General features: G+C 42.5%; 1 protein-coding gene across 1 annotated transcript in view; it reads left to right on the forward strand.

Moving 5' to 3' along the window:
* LOC132819990 (sodium- and chloride-dependent neutral and basic amino acid transporter B(0+)-like) overlaps window positions 1–26,278 on the forward strand; it is a 61,898-nt gene that overhangs the window by 14,640 nt on the left and 20,980 nt on the right. The window contains exons 7-8 of the mRNA XM_060831924.1: window positions 3,690–3,830; window positions 5,713–5,941. Of these exons, the coding sequence (XP_060687907.1) occupies window positions 3,690–3,830; window positions 5,713–5,941 (370 nt within the window). The remainder of the gene's footprint in view (window positions 1–3,689; window positions 3,831–5,712; window positions 5,942–26,278) is intronic.

The raw sequence follows: 26,278 nt of genomic DNA on the forward strand, positions 1-26,278 counted from the left end.
CCAGTGTAATGTGCCTTTAGTAGTTATTAATGTTGAAGGAATATGTTGTAACAGCTGTGGGTGGAATCTGTTAGTGACATGAGCAGCCTGTGCTAAGGTGAGATTTAATGCAGAATCAGGTGAGAAATCTCATAAGGTCCAACTTGACGTCAGGAACAACTTGCTGTGTCTTTTATGTACCTACCCAGTGAGGAGGTGAGCTTCTTGGGTAAGAATTACCTTTGAGTAAAAAGTGAGGTTTGCAGATGCTGGAGATCAGAGCTGAAAATGTGTTGCTGGTTAAAGCACAGCAGGTCAGGCAGCATCCAAGGAACAGGAAATTTGACGTTTCGGGCCAGAGCCCTTCATCAGGAATGAGGAGAGTGTGCCAGGCAGGCTAAGATAAAAGGTAGGGAGGAGGGACTTGGGGCGATGGAGATGTGATAGGTGGAAGGAGATCAAGGTGAGGGTGATAGGCCGGAGTGGGGTGGGGGCGGAGAGGTCAGGAAGAAGATTGCAGGTTAGGAGGGCAGTGCTGAGTTCGAGGGAATCGACTGAGACAAGGTGGGGGGAGGGGAAATGAGGAAACTGGAGAAATCTTATCTTCACGATCCTTATCTTCACGATGGACATCCAGTCCCTGTACACCTCCATCCCCCATCACGAAGGACTCAAAGCCCTCCGCTTCTTCCTTTCCCGCCGCACCAACCAGTAACCTTCCACTGACACCCTCCTTCGACTGACTGAACTGGTCCTCACCTGAATAACTTCTCTTTCCAATCCTCCCACTTCCTCCAAACTAAAGGAGTTGCCATGGGCACCCGCATGGGCCCCAGCTATGCCTGTCCCTTCGTAGGATATGTGGAACAGTCCATCTTCCGCAACTACACTGGCACCACCCCCACTTTTCCTCCGCTACATCGATGACTGTATCGGCGCTGCCTCATGCTCCCACGAGGAGGTTGAACAGTTCATCAACTTTACCAACACCTTCCATCCCGACCTCAAATTCACCTGGACTGTCTCAGACTCCTCCCTCCCCTTCCTAGACCTTTCCATTTCTATCTCGGGCGACCGACTCAACACAGACATCTACTATAAACTGACTGACTCCCACAGCTACCTGGACTACACCTCCTCCCACCCTGCCCCCTGTAAAAACGCCATCCCATATTCCCAATTCCTTCATCTCCGCCGCATCTGCTCCCAGGAGGACCAGTTCCAATACCATACAGCCCAGATGGCCTCCTTCTTCAAGGACCGTAGATTCCCCCCGGACGTGATCGACGATGCCCTCCACCGCATCTCCTCCACTCCCGCTCCTCTGCCCTTGAGCCCCGCCCCTCCAACCGCCACCAAGACAGAACCCCACTGGTTCTCACCTACCACCCCACCAACCTCCGTATACAGCGTATCATCCGCCGTCATTTCCGCCACCTCCAAACGGACCCCACCACCAGGGATATATTTCCCTCCCCTATCAGCGTTCCGCAAGGACCACTCCCTTCATGACTCCCTCGTCAGGTCCACACCCCCCACCAACCCAACCTCCACTCCCGGCACCTTCCCCTGCAACCGCAGGAAATGCAAAACTTGCGCCCACACCTCCTCCCTAACTTCTCTCCAAGGCCCCAAGGGATCCTTCCATATCCGCCACAAATTCACCTGCACCTCCACATCATCTATTGCATCCGCTGCACCCGATGTGGCCTCTTCTATATTGGGGAGATGGGCCGCCTACTTGCGGAACACTTCAGGGAACACCTCTGGGACGCCCGGACCAACCAACCCAACCACCCCGTGGCTCAACACTTTAACTCTCCCTCCCACTCCACCGAGGACATGCAGGTCCTTGGACTCCTCCATCGCCAGAACATAACAACACGACGGTTGGAGGAAGAGCGCCTCATCTTCCGCCTGGGAACCCTCCAACCACAAGGATGAACTCAGATTTCTCCAGTTTCCTCATTTCCCCTCCCCCCCACCTTGTCTCAGTCGATTCCCTCGAACTCAGCACTGCCCTCCTAAGCTGCAATCTTCTTCCTGACCTCTCCGCCCCCACCCCACTCCGGCCTATCACCCTCACCTTGACCTCCTTCCACCTATCACATCTCCATCGCCCCTCCCCCAAGTCCCTCCTCCCTACCTTTTATCTTAGCCTGCCTGGCACACTCTCCTCATTCCTGATGAAGGGCTCTGGCCCGAAACGTCAAATTTCCTGTTCCTTGGATGCTGCCTGACCTGCTGTGCTTTAACCAGCAATACATTTTCACCTAAGAATTGCCTTTAACTGATTCTTTTCATTGTGTAATTTCTGTTATTATGTCTGAAGACCTGTGTCCCCTTAAGAAGGGTTCGAGATCGGTCAAAGGAATCGACAAATGCGGTCTATTCAAAAAACAAGGGTCATTAGTTGATTCAGTTAAGGTACCTTGATGCAATTCTATCCAGCAACACAGAGATTGAAGCTTCTGTGTTCTGGGGAAAAGTTGCGCAATTACATTTGAAAATTACACATTATTTACATGTTTTTAAAGAAATAGTACAGTCTTAATTACAAGAAAGACCAATCACATATGATTTACAGCGAATTAATCTAATGATATTTTCTGGGAAAGGGTTCTTAACTACAAAAAAATGTCCAATCAATTGTAATATGGTGATATGATTGAAGACAGTATTTCCTTTAAGAAGGATATCTAATTTACGTAAATTGTCATGCCATGTATTAGTTCAACGTTTGTTCAAATGGTCAATTAATGTATCAGTGTTTATCTTATGAAAACTCTATTGTCCTCATCTTTCAACTGCAAGTTAATTCTGCAAATCAGCAGTATGTTCAGCAGTATGATTCACAGGCCATTTTATAGTATTCTTTTAAATCGAGAAACCATTTTGTTGTAATAAAAATCTTCATATTTTGTTGCCTAAATTCAAATTTGAGATCCTCATGTCTATAGGTTTAGCAGTGTTTAAATAAGCACATTATAACAAGGTATCACAAAACAAAGTCTCAACATGCAAACCCTGTGAACTAGATGAAAACGCAATCCTTGCGTACATCCTCCATGTTACTATTCCTCTTCAGTTTGTCATCTGTTCCCTTCGATGCATTGATGAGAATCCATTTAATTTGCCATTTGGTTGGATAATATTGTCTTTATTCCAAGGTGAATGATGTATAAAAGTAGGCAAAACTTGCTACAAAGGTACAGCAGCTACTGTTTTGGTCTCCTTAGTTAGGGGGTATATTTGTATTGGAGAAAGTTCAGTGAACATCTTTGTATTAATTCTTTTGAAAATATAAGTTTGAGCCTGTACTCACAGGAATTTAGGAGACCGAGAAATGATCTTCAAAGATTTCGAATGGTCTTAGAAAGCTTGACCTTCTCAGAGAATCTCGAACAGGGAGCACAGTTACAAAATAAGGTTCTCCAAATGAGGTAGAGATGAAGTGGAATTTTTAATCTTTCAAATACTCTTCATCCGAAAGCAGTAGAGGTCAGTTCATTGAATATATTCAAGGCAGAGTTTGACAAATTGTTGATGTACAAGAGAGTCAAAGGTTCTGGAGAGGGCAAGTGTCAGGGTGATCAGGCAGAATCTTATTGCATGGTGGGGCCACATGGCCTTGTACTGCTTCAAGATTTTATTTTCTTCTGTTGTACCAGTAATACAGGAAAATCTAACAAGGTGCTCTCCATGCTAAGGTGGTTTATTTCACTGCGACATTCCCTTACGTGGTTCTGACCATACTCCTGATCCGAGGGGTTACCCTGGAGGGAGCTTCTAAAGGAATTGAATTCTACATCGGAAGCCAGTCAGACTTCTCCAGACTGGCTGATGCTGAGGTAAATACAGCAATATGAATGATTGAGTCTCATTAGTATTTTTAGTTGAATCGATTCGTGCCTCAGCACATTTACTTTGTTAGCTTGTCATCATTGATTTAAACTGAAAATGTGTTGCTGAAAAAGCGCAGCAGGTCAGGCAGCATCCAAGGAGCAGGAGAATTGACGTTCCTGAAGAAGGGCTCATGCCCGAATCGTCAATTCTCCTGCTCGTTGGATGCTGCCTGACCTGCTGCACTTTTCCAGCAACACATTTTCAGCTCTGATCTGCAGCATCTGCAGTCCTCACTTTCATCATTGATTTAAAATCAGTGTATTGCTTTTGAGTCCTTAATTCAATTCTTGGAAATTTTTAACAAAGCTTGTGATGAATTCAAAGAGTCAGTTTAAGGTCTATATCATCCTGCCATTAACAGGAAAGAAGGTCAGGGCATCAGCTATGATGGACGAGAGGATCGAAATTGATGAGGAATTATGATAGGGATTGGGATGCAATAGAATTCTTCCTTCATGCCTCCTCCTTTCTGAAATCTTGGAAATGATTTAGGAGTTTCAGGTGAAATACCTCATTGACCTACAAAGCAAATACTGACCCACATTTTGCTGTATCAGGGCAATAGAAAGAGCCACTCTTGATGAGCCTTGTCCTTATCCATTCTATGTCAATGATATTTGGTGCTGCAAGTACCTGGAAGTGGGAGATGGAAATGAAAGAACATTGTCTATATCTGAAATCTACATTGGAGTGAACATTGGAAAGCAACTGATTATATCTTGAACCAGTCAGATTATCGTACTTGGAATATAACAATGCAAGGACTGAGACAGAAAAGGAAGTGTAAGTTTGAGTGGGTGACTTCCAAGCTGTGATTCCATTCTTCCAGTAGGTAGTTTAAGTGCCAGAAATTGTGACTGGCAGTAAGTAAATGCTTGGCATGTCATTAAAAGGCTACTTCAATGTCATGTTTCTTGAAACAAATCTCCGAGGTGATTCAGTCAACAGCATAAGGACAGAAACATCATGGAGCCCAGTGAATGCAAATAGGCAGACTAGGCAATACCACATTTGTGAAGCTGACAGTGTCCTCATGCATACTGGATAATGATGGCTGGAATTTTGTATTCAGTCCAAAGATACAGCAGTCTTTGTGAATAGACAATGGTGAACACTATTTATTGCTTAATTTTTCTGACAGGAATTGGATTTTGATTTCCATTTAAATCATTTAACCATTGTTTACATAATCCTAGAAATTACAGTGTAATTTTACTGGTTCCTGTTGATATTAAGCTACTGTGATATTATCACAATATGAAAGTGATCATTATTTATGGTAAAAGGTGTTCTTTGTTGTTACTTTCACGAAAAGAATGGAATTAACTATGGTCAGTACAATACTGCAAGTGAGTCAGTCACTGAAAACCATGGCTGGTGAAAGAGTATACAGTCACGTCTTCGATAGTGCAATAGTCACGTTCCGTGTGACCCTGCGCTATGCAAGAATCACGCAATACAAGGAGCACTTACAGTGTTGCCGATGTAATCATGTTCTAGCCAACATACTTTTTGAATTTTTGCACTTTAGAAAAGCGTCCCCAATCGTCAATCACGGTACAGGTAATTTGTGTTAATGAAACGTGCATTATACCAGAAAGACCTGTGTCAGATATCCCAGAGGAAATTTAACTGTAAATAATCGACAGTAGTGATGACTGTTCTGTTTAAGGAGAGTTACTGTTGACCAGAGGGAGCTACTTTGCTCAGTTCACCATGGATTAACCACACGAGTTCTCATTATCTTCACAATTAATGTCGTTAATCTGTTGTACATGTTTGTGTTTCATTTCCCTCCAGACATCTATTCTATTTTGTATTTACCAGGTCTGGAAAGATGCTGCGACTCAAATTTTCTTTTCTATCTCAGTGGGTTGGGGCACTTTAGTAGCATTGTTGTCTTACAACAAGTTCTACAATAACTCCTACAGAGATACCACCATTGTCTGTGTTGTTAATTGTGCTACGAGTGTGTTTGTTGGATTTGTCATCTTCTCCATCCTGGGACACATGGCTCACATACAAGATAAGCCCGTTTCAGAGGTTGCCCAGTCAGGTAAACTAGAGCTGTTAAAATTGTCAAGAGTCAGACAGCTTTAATGTTCTCTCTGAAGTGATTCAACCCAACATTCCAGTGATTCCAGTGTCCAGACACAATAATCAATCCTCAGATCCAAACTGATAACCAGGCTCTGAAGACACATTGCCATGATGTTTGGTTTATACTGGACAGGGATTGGAGCTGAATAATGCAATGGTATGCCCAGGGTTGAACCCTAGCTCTTAAAAGTGAGCTTTTGAAATAATCACAGAATAGTAAATTTCAAAAGTACTCAGTTAACATTATAATCCACTGTAAGATTTGCTATTTACCTTAGAATTACATTTCATATGAGCCACATTTTATATTTAAGAAGAAAATTTTGAATGAATTCCATAATATTGTGCTTTTAGGTGAATCAGAGACAGTTTTTATTTATTGACGATTAGTTACTGATCATATTATGTGCTCAAATATTCAATTTGACAGTAGTACATTTTTAAAAATGTTTAATATGAAGAGCAAGAAACATGGAAATGTTCTGTGCTAAGCCACTTGTATCGGTTGATGATGCTGTGATAAGTAATTAATGACCAGGTAAAGTTACAATAAAACACAGTTCACACATTCTGATTACTCCAGTAGTCTGAGCACTGAGTGGTTTGACAGCCTGAATGGAGGCAGGAACATAGGAACAGGGGTAGGCCACTCAGTCTGAGTAGTTTGCCTCACTACTCCATGTAATAATGAAGGATCAAACATTTCAATGTTTTTTACTCATTCCATTCCCTGACCTTGTACACCACTGAGAATCAGAAATATATCAATCTCAACCTTAAATCTACTCAAATCTTGACCTCCACAGCCCTCTGTGCTGGACAATTCCAATGTTTCACAACACTCTGAATAAACTAATTTCTTGTCAGCTTGGCCCTCAGTGGCATCCCCCTTAGTTTTAAATTATGGCCGCTGGTTTTAGATTCTGCAGACAGAGGAAATATCTTACCTGCAGCTACTCTGTTGTTCTCTTTAACTACGTTGTAAGTTTCAATGCAATTGCCTCTCATTCTACGAAACTCTAGAGAATAAGGCCCAGTTTTCCCAATCTTTCTTCATCGGACAGTTCTACCATTCCAGGAGCAAGTCTGCTGAACATTTGTTGCACTCCCTCTATGCAATGACATTTTTCCTGAGAAAAAGTGACCAAACTGTGCACAGTTTCCAGGTGTGGCCTAACCAAGCTGCTATACATCTGAAACAAGACTTCACTATCCCTGTACTCAAATCCTCTTGCAATAAAGGATGACATTCCATGAGGCTTCCTAATAGCTTGCTGCACACACATGTTAACCCTCAGTGACTTAGCACCAAGGAGACTGAGGTCTCTTTGTACAACTACACTTTACAATCCCCAACCATTTAAGAAACACTCTAAATTATCCGTTCAATTATTTCTCCCCATTCCCTACTCTCCAACACTATTCCCTGCTTTAAAATGCCAGTTTCACCAATATATCAGAGAGATTTTTTTTTGCTTAGATTGCAAATGTCACTCTGAACTCAGTGTTCACTGCTTCTAAATATTATAATTTCTGAATTGAAAGTGATTAATATTACAAATATATAATAACTAATGTTTTTTATTGTAAACACATATCCGCACAACTTTGGTGACATGAATAGTTTTGCAAATGGTGGCTAATATTGGCAACTGTAATAAATGAAATGAAATGAATGTCAACAACAAGTTAATAGCAACGTTCATTATGTCATTTCAATTCTATTCACTGTTCAGGTTTCGGTTTGGTCTTCATTGCCTACCCAGAGGCCCTTGCACAGTTACCGTGGGCACCATTATGGTCTGTTTCATTTTCTTCATGCTGCTCACTCTGGGAGTTGACACACAGTTTGCAGGTTTAGGTAAAAATGGCATTGCATCACTTAAAAAAATCATTTCTTTTGAAGAAATTATGACAGTGTTGGGCAAAAAAGTGCTGTTGGTGATGTTAGTGGACAAATGCACAACATTTCTTTGTAGCAATTGTTCCCTTATTGTCTGAAAGAAGAATGCAGCTATTTGTCTTAAATGATTAGCACCTGCATCAAAATAAAAATTGGGGAAAAGTTGCATCGGCATCCAAATGATTTCACAATACAATTTGCACTAACAGCGATGGTGAGGGAAGGCATCATAGAAGATCAAAATGTGAGTTGGAGTAAATGAGAGAGATGAGGTTCAGTGTTATTAGTAAGTAAGAATGGAGAGTGTATGAGCAAATATTAAAAGAGAAAGACAAACCAGTAGAACTTATTAGCGAAAGCATGCAGCATTCAGAGTTAAGTTGATGAGCTGACAACACAAATAGAGACCAGTCACACCACCTGGTGAAGATTATTGAAATGTGGTTGCAGGAAGATCAGTACTGGGAGTGAAACGTCCTAGGGTAATGAGTATTCCAAAGGGATAGGCAAGTAGGAATAGGAGGTGGAGCTGTTTTATTGGTTAAGGGAGATATCAAGGTGCATTAAGAAAAGATATTGGCACTACGAACCAAGATGTTGAGTGGAAATAAAAGGCAAGGGAAGAAACCCCTTGGTAGGAATAATTTACAGATTCTCAAACAGTACTTCCAAAGTAGGGCTGAGTATAAATGAGGCAGTAATGAGGGCTTATGAGCCAGCTACAACAGAAATTATGGGTGATTTGTACATAGATATTGATTGGATTCATCAACTTGGCAAGGGTAGTATTGAAGGAAGATTCATAGAGTGTCTGAGGGATTCTTTCTTATGGCAACGTGTCATGGAACCAACTGGCTGCTTCACATTTGGTATTGTGTAATGAGGAAGGATTGGTAAATGATCATGTAGTTAAGGATCATCTTGGAAAGTGTGATCACAACCTTCTATAGTTTCAAATTCAGATGGCAAGAGTGAAGACAGAGTCATATACAGGAGTTTTAATGTTGGCCAAAAGTCATTATACAGGCCTGAGAAAGCAGTTGGCCCTGGGGGACTGAGGAAAAATATTAAAGGAGCAGGACATTTGAAAAATGGTGGCAAATGCTCAATGAGTTACTAAATACCTGTCAATTAAAGTATATTCCTGAGAGGAAAAGGAATTATAGAAAGGTAAAAGATAATCCATGGCTTAACAAGGAGGTCGAGGATAACATAAAGACAAAAACTAGGGCATATCATACTGCAAATGTTTGAGACACTCTGGAGAATCAGGAGATCAATAAAAGGAAACTAGCAAAAACCATAAGCTCTGACACCAAAAGCTTCTATAAGTATATAAAAAGGAAGAGAGTAGTGAAAGTAAATGGTGGCCCTTTAGAGGGTGGAAATGGTGAGGTAATTATGGGAAACTCAGACATGGCAGAGGCACTAAACCAGTATTTTGTGTCTTTTTGCAGTGGAAGATTATAATTTCTTCCCAAAATCTGCAGTTACTATAGAGGAACTTGGTGAAATTACTAGGGAACAGGTATTAAGTAAACTGATGGGATTAAAGGCAGATTAGTCCCCAGGACCTGATGGCCTGCACCCTAAGGCAGCAGAGATAGTGGATATATTAGTTACTACATTCCAAAATTTCCTCGATTCTGGAAAGGTGCCAGTGATTTGGAAACACTTTAATGTGAAGCCTGTATTTGAAAAAAGAGATAGGCAAATCATGGAAAATTGTAGATCAATTAGTTTGACCTCGGTCATGAGGAAGTTGCTGGAGTCAATAATAAGGGAGAGAACTGACCACTTGGAACAACAAAGCTCAATTCCCCAGTGGCAGCATGGTTTCATACAGGACAAGTTGAACTTGACAAAATTGTTGGAATTTTTGAGGATGTAACTATCAAGTTGGATAATGGGGACACAGTGGATGTGTTATATCTAGACCTCTAGAAGACATTGAGAAGGTGCTGCATTAAGACTGATACAAAAGGTTAGACCGGAGGGTGTTTGGGGTAGAGTATTGGTTCAGATAGAGGATTGGTTGACTGACAGAAAGCAGAGGGGCGGGATAAATGGGTCCTTCTGGCGAACTGTAACTATTGGGGTAGCACAGGGTTCAATCCTCTGACATCAACTGTTGACAATCTATATCAATGAGCTGCCGGGAGGGACAGAATGTAACAAAACAAAATTCACAGCTAGAGAATGAACTAGAATCTGGCAGATGGAATTTAACGTGGATAGGTACGAGGTTACATATTTTGGCAAGAATAATGAAAGAGCAAATTATTAATTAAATCAGAAGCAGATTCAAAGTGCCTCAGTGTAGAGGGATCTGGGTGTCCTTGTGTATGAATCACAGAAAGTGGGGATGTAGGGGCTGCATATAATAAGAAAGGCAAGTGGAATCTTGGCATTTATTGCAAAAGAACTGGTTTATAAAAGTAATGTTGTCACAATTGTATGAGATGATGTTGAGACCATACTTGGAGTATTGTATCCAGTTCTGGTTTCTTTACTTGAGGAAGGATGTGGTGGCATTAAAAGCAGTTCCGAGGAGGTTCTCCAGGTTGATTCAAGGGATGAAAGGGCTGTCATATGAGGAACAATTGAATACGTTGGACTTGTACTCGCTGGAGATCAGAAGAATGAGGGATGATCTGATTGACACGCATAAAATGCTCAAGGGGATTGATAAGGTAGATGTGGAACAGATATTCCTCCTTGTCAGACAGTCTTGAACAAGAGGTCATAGATATAGCCTGAGAGGAAGTAGGTTCAAAACTGGGGTGAGGAGAAACTATTTCTCTGACAGGGTTGTGAATCTGTGGATCTCACTGCCCCAGAGTGCAGAAGAGGCAGAATCAATCAACAAATTCAAGAAAGAAATAGATATGTTTTGATGAAAAATGGGACAAAGGGCTGTGGGAAACAGGCAGGAATTGCAACCACAATAAGAACAGCCATGAATGTGACAAATGGTAGAGTGGGTTTGAAGGGCTGAATTGTCCACTCGCTCCTAATTTCTATGTTCCTCTGCCCAATAGCTATTGTGGTGATTTTCAATCTCAGATGTTAATGTTCTATATCTTTTCTTTGCTCTCATGCCTAGAATTTATCTTTTCGTTGAGACAGATCTTGCTGTTCAAGAGATGGGGATTTTTATTTACCTGCCTTACAGGGAGCAGGATGGTCAGCAAACTTATTCACTCATGTTGAAACTCACTCATGTTGAAACACCCTACGTGATATTTGAGGATAACGATGATGCAGTTTTCCTCTGCATCAAAGCAACAGGAAAAATACAACTGGGGGAAAAATACATATCTCAGAGCCAGAAAATGGATGCAGAAAGCTTTTACTCCAGGGCTTTGGTGTGTCCAGTGGTGTTTTGTCCTGTCATTGTGCAAGTTATTAATTAATGTCTTCATTTGACATTTTCTTCCATCAGAAACAGTTATGACAGCCCTGCAAGACCAGTTCCCTACATTGGTCCAATCAAAGCGCCTTCTTCTGACAGCTGGTGTTTGTTCGTTATTTTATCTGCTTGGCCTTCTATGTGTGACACAGGTAGGTTGTATTTCAGTGATATCAGCTGTTTTCACATGTACTCAGTAACTGTAAAAGGTGATCAAATTCACAGGATGAAAAAATAAAGAAGGCATTAGTGTTCTGGTCCTGTCTTTTTGCAGTGGTTTAATGTTGTGCAGTGATCATGTCATATTGATATCTTGCTGTGATTCTGAGTTTATTCTCAGATAATCCACTCTTACAATAGGACTGGGAAACAGGACCACGGTTCAGTTTATTATGTCATAAAATTGCTCAGCAGACACATTCGTTATCGCGGTTAGTTGTTACAGGGAAGCATAGCTGCTCTCCCTTCGCAATATGTACTGCACACTGAACAAGTCTATAGCTGTCAGTGACATGTATTATATCAAGGTTATATGCTCATCAGCATGTTCTTCTTAAAATGATATTACTATATTCCTATAACATACATGAATGAAAATAAACATATCTCAGACTGGTTGTGAGAACTATCACTCCAAAAATAGGTCACTGTGCTTAGGAGTTTAAGAATTGAACTGTTTAAGACTTTAAGTGGTTGTATAATGAATCAATAATTTAATAATCCTTCCAGATCTCATGATCTTCTTTCTGTCCTGTGATCTAGATTTATCAGCTGACTGTTCTTGGCTCACTGATATTTTGGTGACTTTCCTTTTGTTAAAGAGGAGATTATTTTCATGGTTGCGTTCAACATTTTCATTCCCTGAGTTTACCTCTGGTGGTGTTCTGTGCACAGTCAGAATGCTCAATGTTAGAATGTTGTACAATTCCCCAAATTATTTTCTATTCCTCTTTCTCATTGTTCCATTAGTTATTGTGACTCCTTGGGTTTAAGGCTCACTGCACTTTCTGAGTACTTCTGTGGATGACCATGTTCCCTGGATGGGATGTATGATTCAAACCTTTTACCACTCTCACAAACTAGATAATTCCACACCCAGATGTCAAATGAGTGCTGTTTTTATTCTGCCTGAATGTTCAAGATGTTTATCCCATATTTACAGGAAATTGGACTGTTCATGACTTGGCAAATGTGTCCTGACTTGCTTTTTAATGTGATTGTTGCTGGTAATAGAAAGCCCATACCTAGACGTATTGTTATGAAGTGTGACATGGCAATATGGAGATGGTGTCCAGTTGCTCATTTCATGATGGATGGCTGAATAGTATGAACCATTTCATTCAGCAAAAATATTGGGTCTGGGATAATGTGGTGAGGCTGTCACATGATTTAGACCCCATGTAGTACACATCCAAGGTATCCTAGGTCCATAAAATATTTATCAGTGCAGTATGATCCAATTTCAGATATTTTCTCCAGGTACACAATGCACTTTATACTTATGGTGATTACCATGGGTGTAGTTGAGTAATCCTTCCAATGTCTGGTGGTTGGAAAATTGGAATATTACTCAGTGACTTGGTGAAAATTGTCACCGTGGATGGTAAGTAAATCTGTTACAAGCTTCAACCAAAGATATATTGGAATCTTGTGAGGGTAGAGAAATTTTTTTTTCTGTTGATGTGGTGGCTGACTTTGACATGCCTGATACACCCTCACAGTCTTCTCGATTTTTCTGTTGTGAACTGAGCAATACACAGTGAGCTGTACAGGGGCCTTTTTCACCCTATGCCCATATGCCCCTGGTATAATGAGGCAATAGAGTTTACTAAAGAGCTTCAGCTACAAGCATCTGTTTATGTTTGAAAAGCATGCCTCTTGAGGGTCCCTGGCTCATCCTTGTCTGGCTAAATCCCTTGGAGCACATCTGGCACGTTTTGTATCCCATCAGGCCGGACTTTGATAATAACTTTCCAAAATGCCCTCAGTTGTGAATCATTCATTGTCTTTTTTCTTACTGTTGACCAATATTCATCTGGATTGATATTGATGATGTTTTCTTATGTAATTTTTTGTAAGTGCAGCCAAACAGCCATTGTCTAATTTGGCGTTGGTACACCTCTCATTGTGTCTGAAGTAGCCCAGATTGTAACAAAAATCAAAGTTATATCCCTGAACTTTTATGAGACATTGTTGTAGTCTTGACGGTGCACTTTTCAGTGGTTTATGTCAAATCATTTTCAATGTTTTGTTCCTACAATGAATCATTTACTAAACTGGTACATATGGAAATTTGTGATAGTGCATACCAGAAGAAATGTTTTCTGTCCTATGTTCAAACAGTTAGATTGTTATTATGATAGAATATTGGATCCAAAAGCAATGAATTTACCATTATGTATGCCCCAACACTGTTTTGACAAGGTCAGGCCCAGTGGGAGGGATGACATGGATGAAGGTGCTCAGGCCCGAAAAATATTGAACTTGATATCGAGTCCTGACAACTGCAGGGACCCCAAATGGAAATGGGATGCTGACCAGAGTTTCCAGATGACCTTGGGCTCCTTTCATCGCAGCTAACCCATTTTCACTCACTAATGGTCCCCATAAGCAACTTTTCTTTCGCCCAGGCTCAACAGTATCCATTCCTTTGTCTGCCCAACAAGTGTTCTCTCTTTGTGTGGGCTCCATCTCCACCTGTTGTTCACTCCGTTCTCCCAATCCCTGTCTTCAGTGTATATCCCATCTTTTCCTAGCAACAATGAGTTCTGAAGAAGGATCACTGGTCCTGAAATGTTGACTCTGCTTTCTCTCCACAGAAGCTGTCTGACCTGCTGAGTTTCTCTGGCAAATTTTGTTCATGTTTCAGATTTCCAGCATCCACATTCCTTTGCTTTTAGAATTCCGCAGGTGGCAGAACAGCCTGATCCCTATGCCCTTAACTTCCAGGCCACCAACAATACAGGTTCAACTTCTGCATTGACTGAGGTTACCAACAAACAATAAAAATGTGAATTAAGAAGATTGATAATCCAACCATCAATAAATCGTTTTGGAGGTTTGACAACTCATTCTGACCTGGTGATTGTATACCGATTTGAAGAGAAGTGTGTTATTTTCAGTTGCTCTTGACTGGTAACTCAGTTGCCTTGATGTTAGATGCTGCAACTCAGCATCATGTCATGATCATCGGCATCAGAATTTTCTCCCTCACTGTCTGCAAACATGCTTAGCTTAGCCTAGCCTTAGGGGAGACAATGGCCTACTGGTATTATCGGTAGACTGTTAATCCAGAGATCCAGGGAATGTTTTGGGAATCCAGGTTTGAATCCTGCCACAGCAGATGGTATAATTTGAATTCAATAGACTCTGGAATTAAGAGTCTAATGAATTCAAATGAATCCATTGTTGATTGTTAGAAACACCCCTTTGGTTCACTAATGTCCTTTACGGAAGGAAACTTCAATTATTACTTGGTCGGGCCGACATGAGAAAGTGAGGACTTCAGATGCTGGAGATTAGAGTCAAAAAGTGTGGCGCTGGAAAAGCACGGCTGGTCAGACAGCATCTGAGGAGCAGTAGAGTCGATGTTTTGAGCTTAAGCCCTTAATCAGAAATGAAGAGCTTGTGCTCAAAACGTCAACTCTCTTTTCGCAGCAGAGAGCGGCGGGAGCTGGGCGGAAGTTCAGGCGGAGCGCAAAGTCGGTCGGGAAGGTAAGTGATTTGCTATTAGAGTGGGTGTGTTAAGAACCTAAATTAAGAGTCCACAGGCTTGCTACAAAACAAGGGTCTAAGGAAGTTTTTAATCGAAGAGTGAGGCTTCAGCTCAGGAGTCTTTGAAAAGGAGGTTGAGTGAAGTGATTACGCCACAGTTGAAGAGGGTGAAGACATGACTGCCCAGCTGGTTCAGTGCGCTATGTGCTTGATGTGGGAGGTCAACGACTCTGGTGTGTCTGACTCGTACATGTGCGGAAAGTGTGTGCACATTCAGCTATTGACCGAGCATATTGCAGCGCTGATGAAAGAACTCGAGGACCTTAGGCTCATCCGAGGGAATGAGATCTTTCTGGACAAGACCTTCAGCGAGGTTATTACACCAATCATGCCAGAAGAGAGCAGACGATGAGGAAGGCAGAGAGGAGACAGGTGCAAGAGACCCCGGGAGAAGTACCTGTCAGGAACAAGTTGAAGCTGTTGGAAACAGTGGAGACTGATGACACTGCCAGTCCGCGAGGCGGCCAGGTCTGTCAATCAAAAGTTGGCGCAGAGGCAGAGCGGAAGAGTCGGACATCGCATAGAGCCGTGGTAATAGGGGACTCCATCGTGAGAGGAACTGACCGGGGTTTTTGTGGCAGCAGACGGGATTTAAAGATGGTGTGTTGTCTTCCTGGTGCCAGGGTGAAAGACATCGCGGACAGAGTGCAGGAAATCCTCAAGGACGAGGGTGAAGAGCCAGAGGTGGTGGTACATGTCGGCACAAATGATGTCGGGAAGAAGAGGAGGCACATACTACAGCGGGACTTTGGAGAACGAGGAAGAAGGCTGAAAAGCAGGACGTCCAAGGTGGTTATCTCTGGTTTGCTTCCAGTTCCTCGGCTGGTGAGGCCAGAAACAGGGAGATAATGGACTTGAATGTGTGGTTGGGGAACTGGTGCAGGAAGCAAGGATTTAAGTTCTTGAATCACTGGGGTACATTTGTGGCAAACATAAATTCTACAAGAGAGACGGTTTGCACCTTAACAGGTTAGGGATCAGCATTCTGGCAGGCAGGTTTTCTACTGCAACACCGCTACATTTAAACTAAGTAGCGGGGGGAGGGGACAAACTGGATGTACAAAAAGGAAGTTGAAGGAAAAGTTAGAACAAGAGAAGTCAAGAAAGACAACTGTATCAATGAGGCAGAAAATTCAAAAAGGGATCATGCTGTAAGGTTGAGTGGAATAGGGGTTGATGGGAAGGGTGAGAGCAGTAACAAATTAAAAATGCTGTATATGAACGCACGAAGCATTAGAAATAAGATGGATGAGCTTGAGGCTCTTTTGGAAATTGGCAGATACGATATTGTGGGGATAACTGAGACGTGGCTTCAAGTGGACAGGGCCTGGGAAATGAATATTCAAGGCTACACGTGCTATCGTAAGGACAGACTGACGGGCAGAGGGGGTGGAGTGGCCTTGTTGGAAAGGGACGATATTCAGTCCCTTGCGCGGGGGGACCTAGAGTCAGGGATGTAGAGTCAGTGTGGATAGAGCTGCGAAATACTAAGGGTAAAACGACCCTCTTGGGAGTCATCTACAGGCCCCCAAACAGTAGTCTGGATGTCGGATGTAAGTTGAATCAGGAGCTGAAATTGACCTGTGGTAAAGATGTTACTACAGTTGTTATGGGGAATGTTAACATGCAGGTAGACTGGGAGAATCAGGATGGTATTGGACCTCAAGAAAGAGACTTTATGGAGTGCTTCAGAGATGGATTCTTAGAGCAGCTGGTGCTGGAGCCGACCAGGGAGAAGGCAATTCTGGATCTAGTATTGTGTAATTAACCAGAATTGGTCAGAGACCTCGAAGTGAAGGAGCCATTGGTGACCATAATACATTAAGTTTCAATCTGCAATTTGAGAGGGAGAGGGTACAGTCGGAAGTGACAGTACTTCTGTTGAATAAAGGGAACTATGGAGCTATGAGGAAGAGCTGGCCAAAGTTCAATGGTGCAATACCTTAGCAGGGATGACCGTGGTGGAACAATGGCAGATATTTCTGTGTATAATGCAGAAGTTGCAGGATCAGTTCATTCCTAAAAGGAAGAAAGATCCCAGGAGGAGGCATGGGTGGCCGTGGCTGACGAGGGAAGTTAAGAAACATATAAAGTTAAAAGAGAAAAAGTATAACATAGCAAAGATAAGTGGGAAAACAGAGGACTGGGAAGCTTTTAAAGAACAACAGAGGATTACTAAGAAGGAAATACGCAGAGGAAAAATGAGATACGAAGGTAAACTGGCCAATAATATAAAGGAGGATAGTAAAAGCTTTTTCAAGTATGTGCAAGGCAAAAAAATGTTTAGGACTAAAATTGGGCCCTTGAAGACAGAAACAGGGGAATATATTACAGGGAACAAAGAAATGGCAGAAGAATTAAATGGGTACTTCAGATCTGTGTTCACTGGGGAAGACACAAGACTGGGGAAGACCCTGAGGTAGCAGTGACCGAAGGACCTGAACTTAAGGGAATCTGTATTTGCCAGGATTTGGTGTTGGAGAGACTGTTAGGTCTGAAGGTTGATAAGTCCCCGGGGCTGATGGTCTACATCCCAGGGTACTGAAGGAGGTGGCTCGGGAAATCGTGGATGCGTTGGTGATTATTTTCCAGAATTCGATAGATTCGGGATCGGTACCTGAGGATTGGAGACTGGCTAATGTTATACCACTTTTTAAGAAAGGTGGGAGAGAGAAAGCAGGAAATTATAGACCAGTTAGTCTGACCTCAGTGGTGGAAAGATGCTGGAGTCTATTATAAAGGATGAGATTACGGCACATCTGGATAGTAGTAACAGGATAGGACAGAGTCAGCATGGATTTATGAAGGGGAAATCGTGCTTGACTAATCTTCTGGAGTTTTTTGAGGATGTAACTCTGAAGATGGATAAGGGAGATCCAGTAGATGTAATGTACCTGGACTTTCAGAAAGCTTTTGATAAAGTTCCACATAGGAGGTTAGTGAGTAAACTTAGGGCGCATGGTATTGGGGGCAAAGTACTAGATTGGATTGAAAATTGGTTGGCTGATAGGAAACAAAGGGTAGTGATAAACGGCTCCATTTCGGAATGGCAGGCAGTGACCAGTGGGTACCGCAAGGATCCGTGTGGGACCGCAGCTTTTTACAATATATGTTAATGATATAGAAGATGGCATCAGCGATAACATTAGCAAATTTGCTGATGATACAAAGCTGGGTGGCAGGGTGAAATGTGATGAGGATGTTAGGAGATTACAGGGTGACCTGGAACAAGTTAGGTGAGTGGGCAGATGCATGGCAGATGCAGTTTAATGTGGATAAATGTATGGTTATCCACTTTGGTGGCAAGAACAGGAAGGCAGATTACTACCTCAATGGAATTAATTTAGGTAAAGGGGCAGTACAGAGAGATCTGGGTGTTCTTGTACACCAGTCAATGAAGGCAAGCATGCAGGTACAGCAGGTAGTGAAGAAAGCTAATAGCATGCTGGCCTTCATAACAAGAGGGATTGAGTACAGAAGCAAAGAGGTGCTTCTGCAGCTGTACAGGGCCTGGTGAGACCACACCTGGAGTACTGTGTGCAGTTCTGGTCGCCAAATTTGAGGAAAGACATTCTGGCTATTGAGGGAGTGCAGCGTAGGTTCACAAGGTCAATTCCTGGAATGGAGGGATTACCTTACACTGAAAGACTGAAGCGACTGGGCTTGTATACCCTTGAGTTTAGAAGACTGAGAGGGGATATGATTGAGACGTATAAGATTATGAAAGGATTGGACACTCTGGCAGCAGGAAACATGTTTCCGCTGATGGGTGAGTGCCGAACCAGAGGACACAGCTTAAAAATACGGGGTAGACCATTTAGGACAGAGATGAGGAGAAACTTCTTCACCCAGAGAGTGGTGGCTGTGTGGAATGCTCTACCCAAGAGGGCAGTGGAGGCCCAGTCTCTGGATTCATTTAAGAAAGAGTTGGATAGAGCTCTCAAAGATAGTGGAATCAAGGGTTATGGAGATAAGGCAGGAAGCGGATACTGATTAGGAATGATCGGCCATGATCATATTGAATGGCGGTGCAGGCTCGAAGGGCTGAATGGCCTACTCCTGCACCTATTGTCTATTGTCTATTGTCTCCTGCTCCTTGGATGCTGCCTGACCAGCTGTGCTTTTCCAGCACCACACCTTTTGACTCTATGACTGGGTTAGAAAATATAAATCTTTTATTCAAAAAGAAAGAAATACAGAGCAGTTAACTTACTATCTATCATAAGTAAAATGTTAGCAATTATTATTAAGGAATTTGTGGCATGACAATGTAGGTTTTGAAGTAGTCAAATAGAGCCAGTACGGTCTTGTGAAGGGAGAGAACATATTTCACCAATTTGTTAGAATTATTTCAGAAATAATATGAGTGTTTGGATAATGGGGAAATGGTGGATGTACTTTTTCTTATATTTCCAGAGGCATTTGATAAAGTGTCACATTAATATTTATTGTAGAACATAGGAGCTCATGGTACAGGGGTTAGCATATTGACATGGACAGAAAATTAGCTGGCTAATAGTAAACAGAGAGTCAGCACAAATGTGTTTTTTTTTCAGGTTCTCATGATGTAACAAGTGGCGTGCCTCAGGGTCAATTCTGGCATTTGAATGATTTACAATTTACATCAATGACATAGATGAAGCAGTAGAAGACACAGTTACCAAAGTTGCTGATGACATAAATTTGGAAAGTAATTTTCAAGGAAGACATAAGGGGCTTATAAAAAGAAAAGATGGTTTAAGTCGGTGGGCAAAGATGTAGCAAATGGAGTATAATGTAGGAAAACATGAAGTGTTTCCCTTTTAGCAGGAAGAATAAAAAATAAAACATCATATCAAAATGATTAGAGATTGCAGAACTCTGAGAGACAGAAGGATGCGTGACAATCAAAAGTTACTGTGCAGATGCAGCATATAGAGTCATAGAGATGTATAGCATGGAAACAGACCCTTTAGTCCAATCTGTCCATGCTGACCAGATATCCCAACCCAATCTAGTCCAACCTGCCAGCACCCAGCCCATATCCCTCCAAACCCTTCCTTTCATATACCCATCCAATTGCCTTCTGAATGTTGCAATTGTACCAGCCTCCACCACTTCCTCTGGTAGCTCATTCCATACACGTACTACCCTCTGTGTGGAAAAAAGTTGCCCCTTAGGTCTCTATTATATCTTTCCCCTCTCACCCTAAACCTAGGCCCTCCAGTTCTGGACTCCCTGACCCCAGGGAACTTTGTCTATTTATCCTATCTATGCCCCTCATAATTTTGTACACCTCTATAAGATCACCCCTCAGCCTCCGACGTGCCAAGGAAAACAGCCCCAGCCTGTTCAACCTCTCCCTATAGCTCAAATCCTCCAACCCTGGCAACATCCTTGTAAATCTTTTCTGAACCCTTTCATATTTCACAACGATGGCACAGTGGTTAGCACTGCTGCCTCACAGCGCCAGAGACCCGGTTCAATTCCCGCCTCAGGTGACTCTCTGTGTGGAGTTTGCACATTCTCCCCGTGTCTGTGTGGGTTTCCTCCGGGTGCGCCGGTTTCCTCCCACAATCCAAAAATGTGCAAGTTAGGTGAATTGGCCAAGTTAAATTGCCCATAGTGTTAGATGAAGGGGTAAATGTAGGGGAATGGGTCTGAGTGGGTTGCGCTTCGGCGGATCGGTGTGGACTTGTTGGGCCGAAGGGCTTTTTCCACACTGTAAATAATCTAATCTTTCCAATAGGAAGGAGACTAGAATTGCACACAATATTTCAACAGTGGTCTAACCAATGTCCTGTACAGCTGCATCATGACCTTCTAACTCCTGTACTCAATACTCTAACCAATAAAGGAAAGCATACCAAATGCCTTCTTCACGATCCTATCTACCAGCGATTCCACTCCAAGGTCTCTTTGTTCAGTAACACTCCCTCCGCCCCCTACCATTAAGCATATAAGTCCTAAGATTTGCTTTCCCAAAATGCAGCACCTCGCATTTATCTGAATTAAACTCCATCTGTCACTTCTCAGCCCATTGGCCCATCTGATCAAGATCCTGTTGTAATCTGAGGTAACCTTCTTCGCTGTCCACTACACCTCCAATTTTGGTGTCATCTGCAAATTTACTAACTGTACCTCTATCACTCACATCCAAATCATTTATATAAATGACAAAAAGTAGAGGACCCAGCAGCAATCCTTGTGGCACTCCACTGGTCACAGGCCTCCAGTCTGAAAAACAACCCTCCAATATATTTAGGAAAAACGAAGAGTGTGCTGCTGGAAAAGCACAGCAGATCAGGCAGAATCCAACGAGCAGGAAAATCAATGTTTTGGGTATGAGACCTTCATCAGGAGTGAGGCTGGTGGCCCAAGAGGGCTGACAGATAAATGAGAGAAGGAGTGGGCTGGGGGTAAGGTAGCTGAGAATGCGATAGGTAGATGAAGTTGGGGGTGAAGGCGATAGGTCAGAGAGGAGGATGGAGTAGATAGGTGGGAAGGAAGATGGACAGGTAGGACAGGTCAAGAGGGTGGTGTCCAGTTGGAAAGTTGCATCTGGGATAAGGTGGGGGAGGGAAAATGAGGAAACTGGTGAAATCCACATTGATCCTATGTGGTTGGAGGGTCCCAATGTGGAAGATGAGGCATTCTTCCTCCAGGCATCGGGTGGTTAGGGTTTGGCGGTGGAGAGGCCCAGGCCTTGCATGTCCTTAGTGAATGGGGAGTTAAAGTGTTCGGCAATGGGGCAATGGGATTGTTTGAGCGTGTGTCCTGGAGATGCCCTCTGAAACGTTCTGCAAACTGGAGTTCTGTCTCCCCGATGTAGAGGAGACCACATTGGAGCAACAGACATAGTAGATGATGTGTGTGGAAGTGCAGATAAATCTCTGACAGATGTGGAAGGCTCCTTTGGGCCTTGGACGGAGGTAAGTGGGGAGGCGTGGGTGGAGTTTTGCAATTCTTTTGGTGGCAGGGGAAGGTGCCAGGATAGGAGGGTGGGTTGGTGGGGCATGGACTGAACAAGGGAGTTGCAGAAGGAATGGTCTTTATGGACCATGGATAGGGGTGGGGAGGGAGATATATATTACCTAGTGCATTCTCAGCTATCCTCCCCCCCCAGCCTCATCCCTCTCCCATTTATCTCTCAGCCCCCTTGGCCCACAAGCCTCATTCCTGATGAAGGGCTTATGCCCAAAACATCAACTCTCCTGCTCCTCAGATGCTGCCTGACTGGCTGTGTTTTTCCAGCACCGCACTCTTCAACTTTGATCTCCAGCATTTGCAGTCCTCACCTATATATTTGGGAAAGCTAATATAACTTTATCATTTGCTGCAAGGCTGAGTGGATACAAAAGTAGAGATGTTAAGCTTCAGTTATACAGTGCACTGATGGTTCCATAATGTGAGAGTCTGTATACAGTATTGCTTGTATTATGGAAAGAAGGACGCAAATATATTCAAAGCAATTCATAACAGCGGTAACCTTATTAAATTATGTGGAGGTGCCAGTGTTGGACTAGGATGTACAAAGTTGAAAATCACATATCACCAGGTTATAGTCCAACAGGTTCTTTTGGAAGCACTAGCTTTCAAAAGTTTGCTTTGAATTCTATGTCATACGATCTTATACTCCATAACCACCTGATGAAGGAGCGGCGGTCAGAAAGCTAGTGCTTCCAAATAAACCTGTTGGATCATAACCTGGTGTGTGATTTTAACCTTATTAAATGGTGGAGTAAGCCCCAGGGACAGGATGGCCTACTCCTGAGCCATGTTCCCTTATTCAGATATTTGTGTTGAATGGGAATGTAGTTCAGATACTGAGTGGGGAGAGTTGGTAATTTCACAAATCCCATTAATGCAATGTTCCCAGGCAGTTAAAACTGGAGGCAAAGAGTTAAGATGTACATGAGGGGTCATGATGTCTAAATCTAGGATGTATTTAGATTAGATTAGATTACTTACAATGTGGAAACAGGCCCTTCGGCCCAACAAGTCCACACCAACCCTCCGAAGAGCAACCCACCCAGACCCATTCCCCTACACCTAACACACAGACAATTTAGCATGGCCAACTCACCTAACCTGCACATTTTTGGAGTGTGGGAGGAAACCAGAACACCCGGAGAGTGCTCACGCAGACACAGGGAGAATGTGCAAACTCCACACAGACAGTTGCCTGAGGCGGGAATTGAACCTGGGTCTCTGGCGCTGTGAGGCAGTAGTGCTAACTACTGAGCCACCATGCCGCCCATAGGGTCATAAAGTCAGAGATGTACAGCACAGAAACAGATCCTTCATCCATGGTATCAGATATCCTAAATTAATGTAGTCTTATTTGCCCCACTCTAGACTATTCCTATTTATATATCCATCCAAAAGCCTTTAAAATGTTGTAATTATACCAGCCTCCAAAACTTCCATACACACACCACCTTCTGCATGAAACTGCGCCCCAAGGTCTCTTTGTTCAACAACGCTCCCCAGGACCTTAACATTAAGTGTATAAATTCTGCCCTAACTTACTTTTCGAAAATGCAGCACCTCACATTTATCTAAATTAAACCCCATCTGTCACTCCTCAGCCCATTGGCCCAGCTGATCAAGGTCCAATTGGACTCTGAGGTAACCTCTTCACTTATTTGATCACGTGAGATCACATTTGGAACACTGCAGGTAAATTCTGATCTCCCCATTTCAAAAATGACTTTCAGGTGAGAATGGAGAAGAGGGAACAGCAACATAATTGAATCCCACACACAAATGAATGAGGGAATATTGAGCATCGAGTTAGAATTGTGTTGGAACAGTTCTGAAGATGAGTTGTACCAGACTGGAATCAATATGTTAGTTTCTTTCTCCACAGATACTGCCAGACCTGCTGATTTTTCCAGGAATTTCTGTGTTTGTTTCAGATTTCCAGCATCTGTAGTATTTTGCTTTAGTTATGATGTGGAAGTGACAATGTTGGACTGGAGTGGACAATTTCAGAAGTCATACGATGTCAGGCTATAATCCAACAGGTTTATTTGAAATCAGAAGCTTTCAGAGCACTGCTCCTTCATCATCTGATGAAGAAGCTTGTGATTTCAAATAAATCTGTTGGAATAAACCTGACATTGTGACTTCTGAATTTGCTTTAGTTAGAATTGTGCTTTTATTATAAGCACTTACATGTATACATTTTTCAAATCTCATCAAAGTCTGAATTTGAAAGTAAGAGTACGATCATTTTCCTGTGTAACATTTTTGAATTTTCCATTTAATTTTTAGGCTGGGATTTACTGGCTAAATTTAATGGATCATTACGTTACGGACTGGATTCTCGTTATAACAGCTCTCCTGCAACTCATCGGTCTCAGCTGGATCTATGGTCAGTCAATAAAAAAAGACCGAAAACAAATAAACATATTAAATTTAAAGTACTTTGTGAAAATTAAGGTTTCTTTAATAAAATCAGACCAAATGAATCAGATGCTGGCAGACGTGTATCAGAATTCACTTGCTCTTCCTGACAATGAAACCTAATTGGTTCCAGAAACCAGCATGAAACACACAACATCATTTTTTGCATCCTTCACTCAGGATCCACTTGTTTTTGCTGGATTTCAGCCAATTTTACTACAGTCATTGTCTTGTTAATTGCTGATACTTGTATTATTGCACAAATCCAAGATCACATAGGGAGTTTATCTTTCTGCTGTTAGATTGCTTCACAAATATGTGATGTACAAAGGTTCCTGACTGACCTTCAGTAGCAGTGATAATATTAGCAGCCAGCTTGCAGTTACTGTGTGTTTGTTGTATGTAGTGAGGCAGCACAGAGCCCAGACTGTGTAAGTATGAGTTTTTATAGCATAAAAGTACTTAAGACAATGAGACCATAAGACAGAGGAGTTGAAGTAGGCCATTCACCCCACTGATTTTGCGCCACCATTCAATGAGGTCATGGCTGATTTGACTATCCTTCACTCCACTTTCCTACCATTTCCCCACAATGTTTGATTCCTTTACTGATTTACAATCTATCTTACATGAAAGACTTATATACCTAGCCTCAACAGCACTCTGTGGTAAAAAGAATACCACTGCACTCTAAGAGCAAAAAGTCTTCCTCATCTCTGTCTTAAATATGTAACCTCTTGGTTCTCAGGAGATGCCTTCTGGTCCCAGACTCTAGCATAAGTGAAAACAGCCTCTATTCCTATATCTGATCAAGCACAATCGTTAACAATCATATACTTTTCAAAATAGATCGCCTCTTATTCCACGAAATTCAAAAGAGCTCAAGCCAAACTACTACTCGAACACTCCTGAAAAGAAAATCTCTCCATATCCGAAATTAATCTCATGAACCTTCTTTGGACTGCCTCCAAAGCCAATATATTTTTTTTGAGGGGGAGATGATGACCTGATGATATAATCGCTGGATTGTTAACCCAGGTACTGCCTTAGGGATCCAGGCTCGAATCCCATCATGGCAAATGGTGCATTTGAATCATAAAATCTCTGCAATGTGGAAGCGGGCCATTTGGCCAACGAGTGCACACCAACTCTTTGATGAGCATCCTACCCAGACCCAGACCCCTACCCTATCCCCGTAATCATGCATTTCCCATGCCTAACCAGCCTAGCCTGCACATCCGTGGACATTATAGAGGAAATTAGCACGGCCAGTCCAACCAAGCTGCATAACTTTGGACTGTGGAGGAAACTGGAGCACCTGGAGGAAACCCATACAGACATGGGGAGAATGTGCAAAATCCACACAGACAGCCACCTGAGGCTGGATTTGAACCCAGGTCCGTGGTGCTGTGAGGCAACATTGCTCACCACTGAATCACTGTGCTCCCCGTTTTATTGAATTCAATAAAAATCTAGAATTAAGAGTCCAATTATGACCTTGAATCAATGTCAATGATTGAAAAAACCCCTCTGGTTTGCTAATGTCCTTCAGGGAAAGAAACTGCTATCCTTACCTGGTCTGGACAACATGTGACTCTGGACACATAGCAGTATGGTTGACTCGTAACTGCTCTCTGGGATGGACGATAAATTCTACTGAGCCAGTGGCATCCTCATCCCATGGAGGAATAGAAACTGTTCCGATATTCCAGCCATGGTCTCACTAGTGCCTTGAACATTTATACAAAGCTTACCTATTTTTGTATTCTGTTTGCTTTGAAATAAAGGCCAACTATCCATTTTCCTTCCCTCAT

The sequence above is a fragment of the Hemiscyllium ocellatum genome, chromosome 11 (assembly GCF_020745735.1).
Source record: "Hemiscyllium ocellatum isolate sHemOce1 chromosome 11, sHemOce1.pat.X.cur, whole genome shotgun sequence".
Classification (NCBI taxonomy): Eukaryota; Metazoa; Chordata; class Chondrichthyes; order Orectolobiformes; family Hemiscylliidae; genus Hemiscyllium; species Hemiscyllium ocellatum.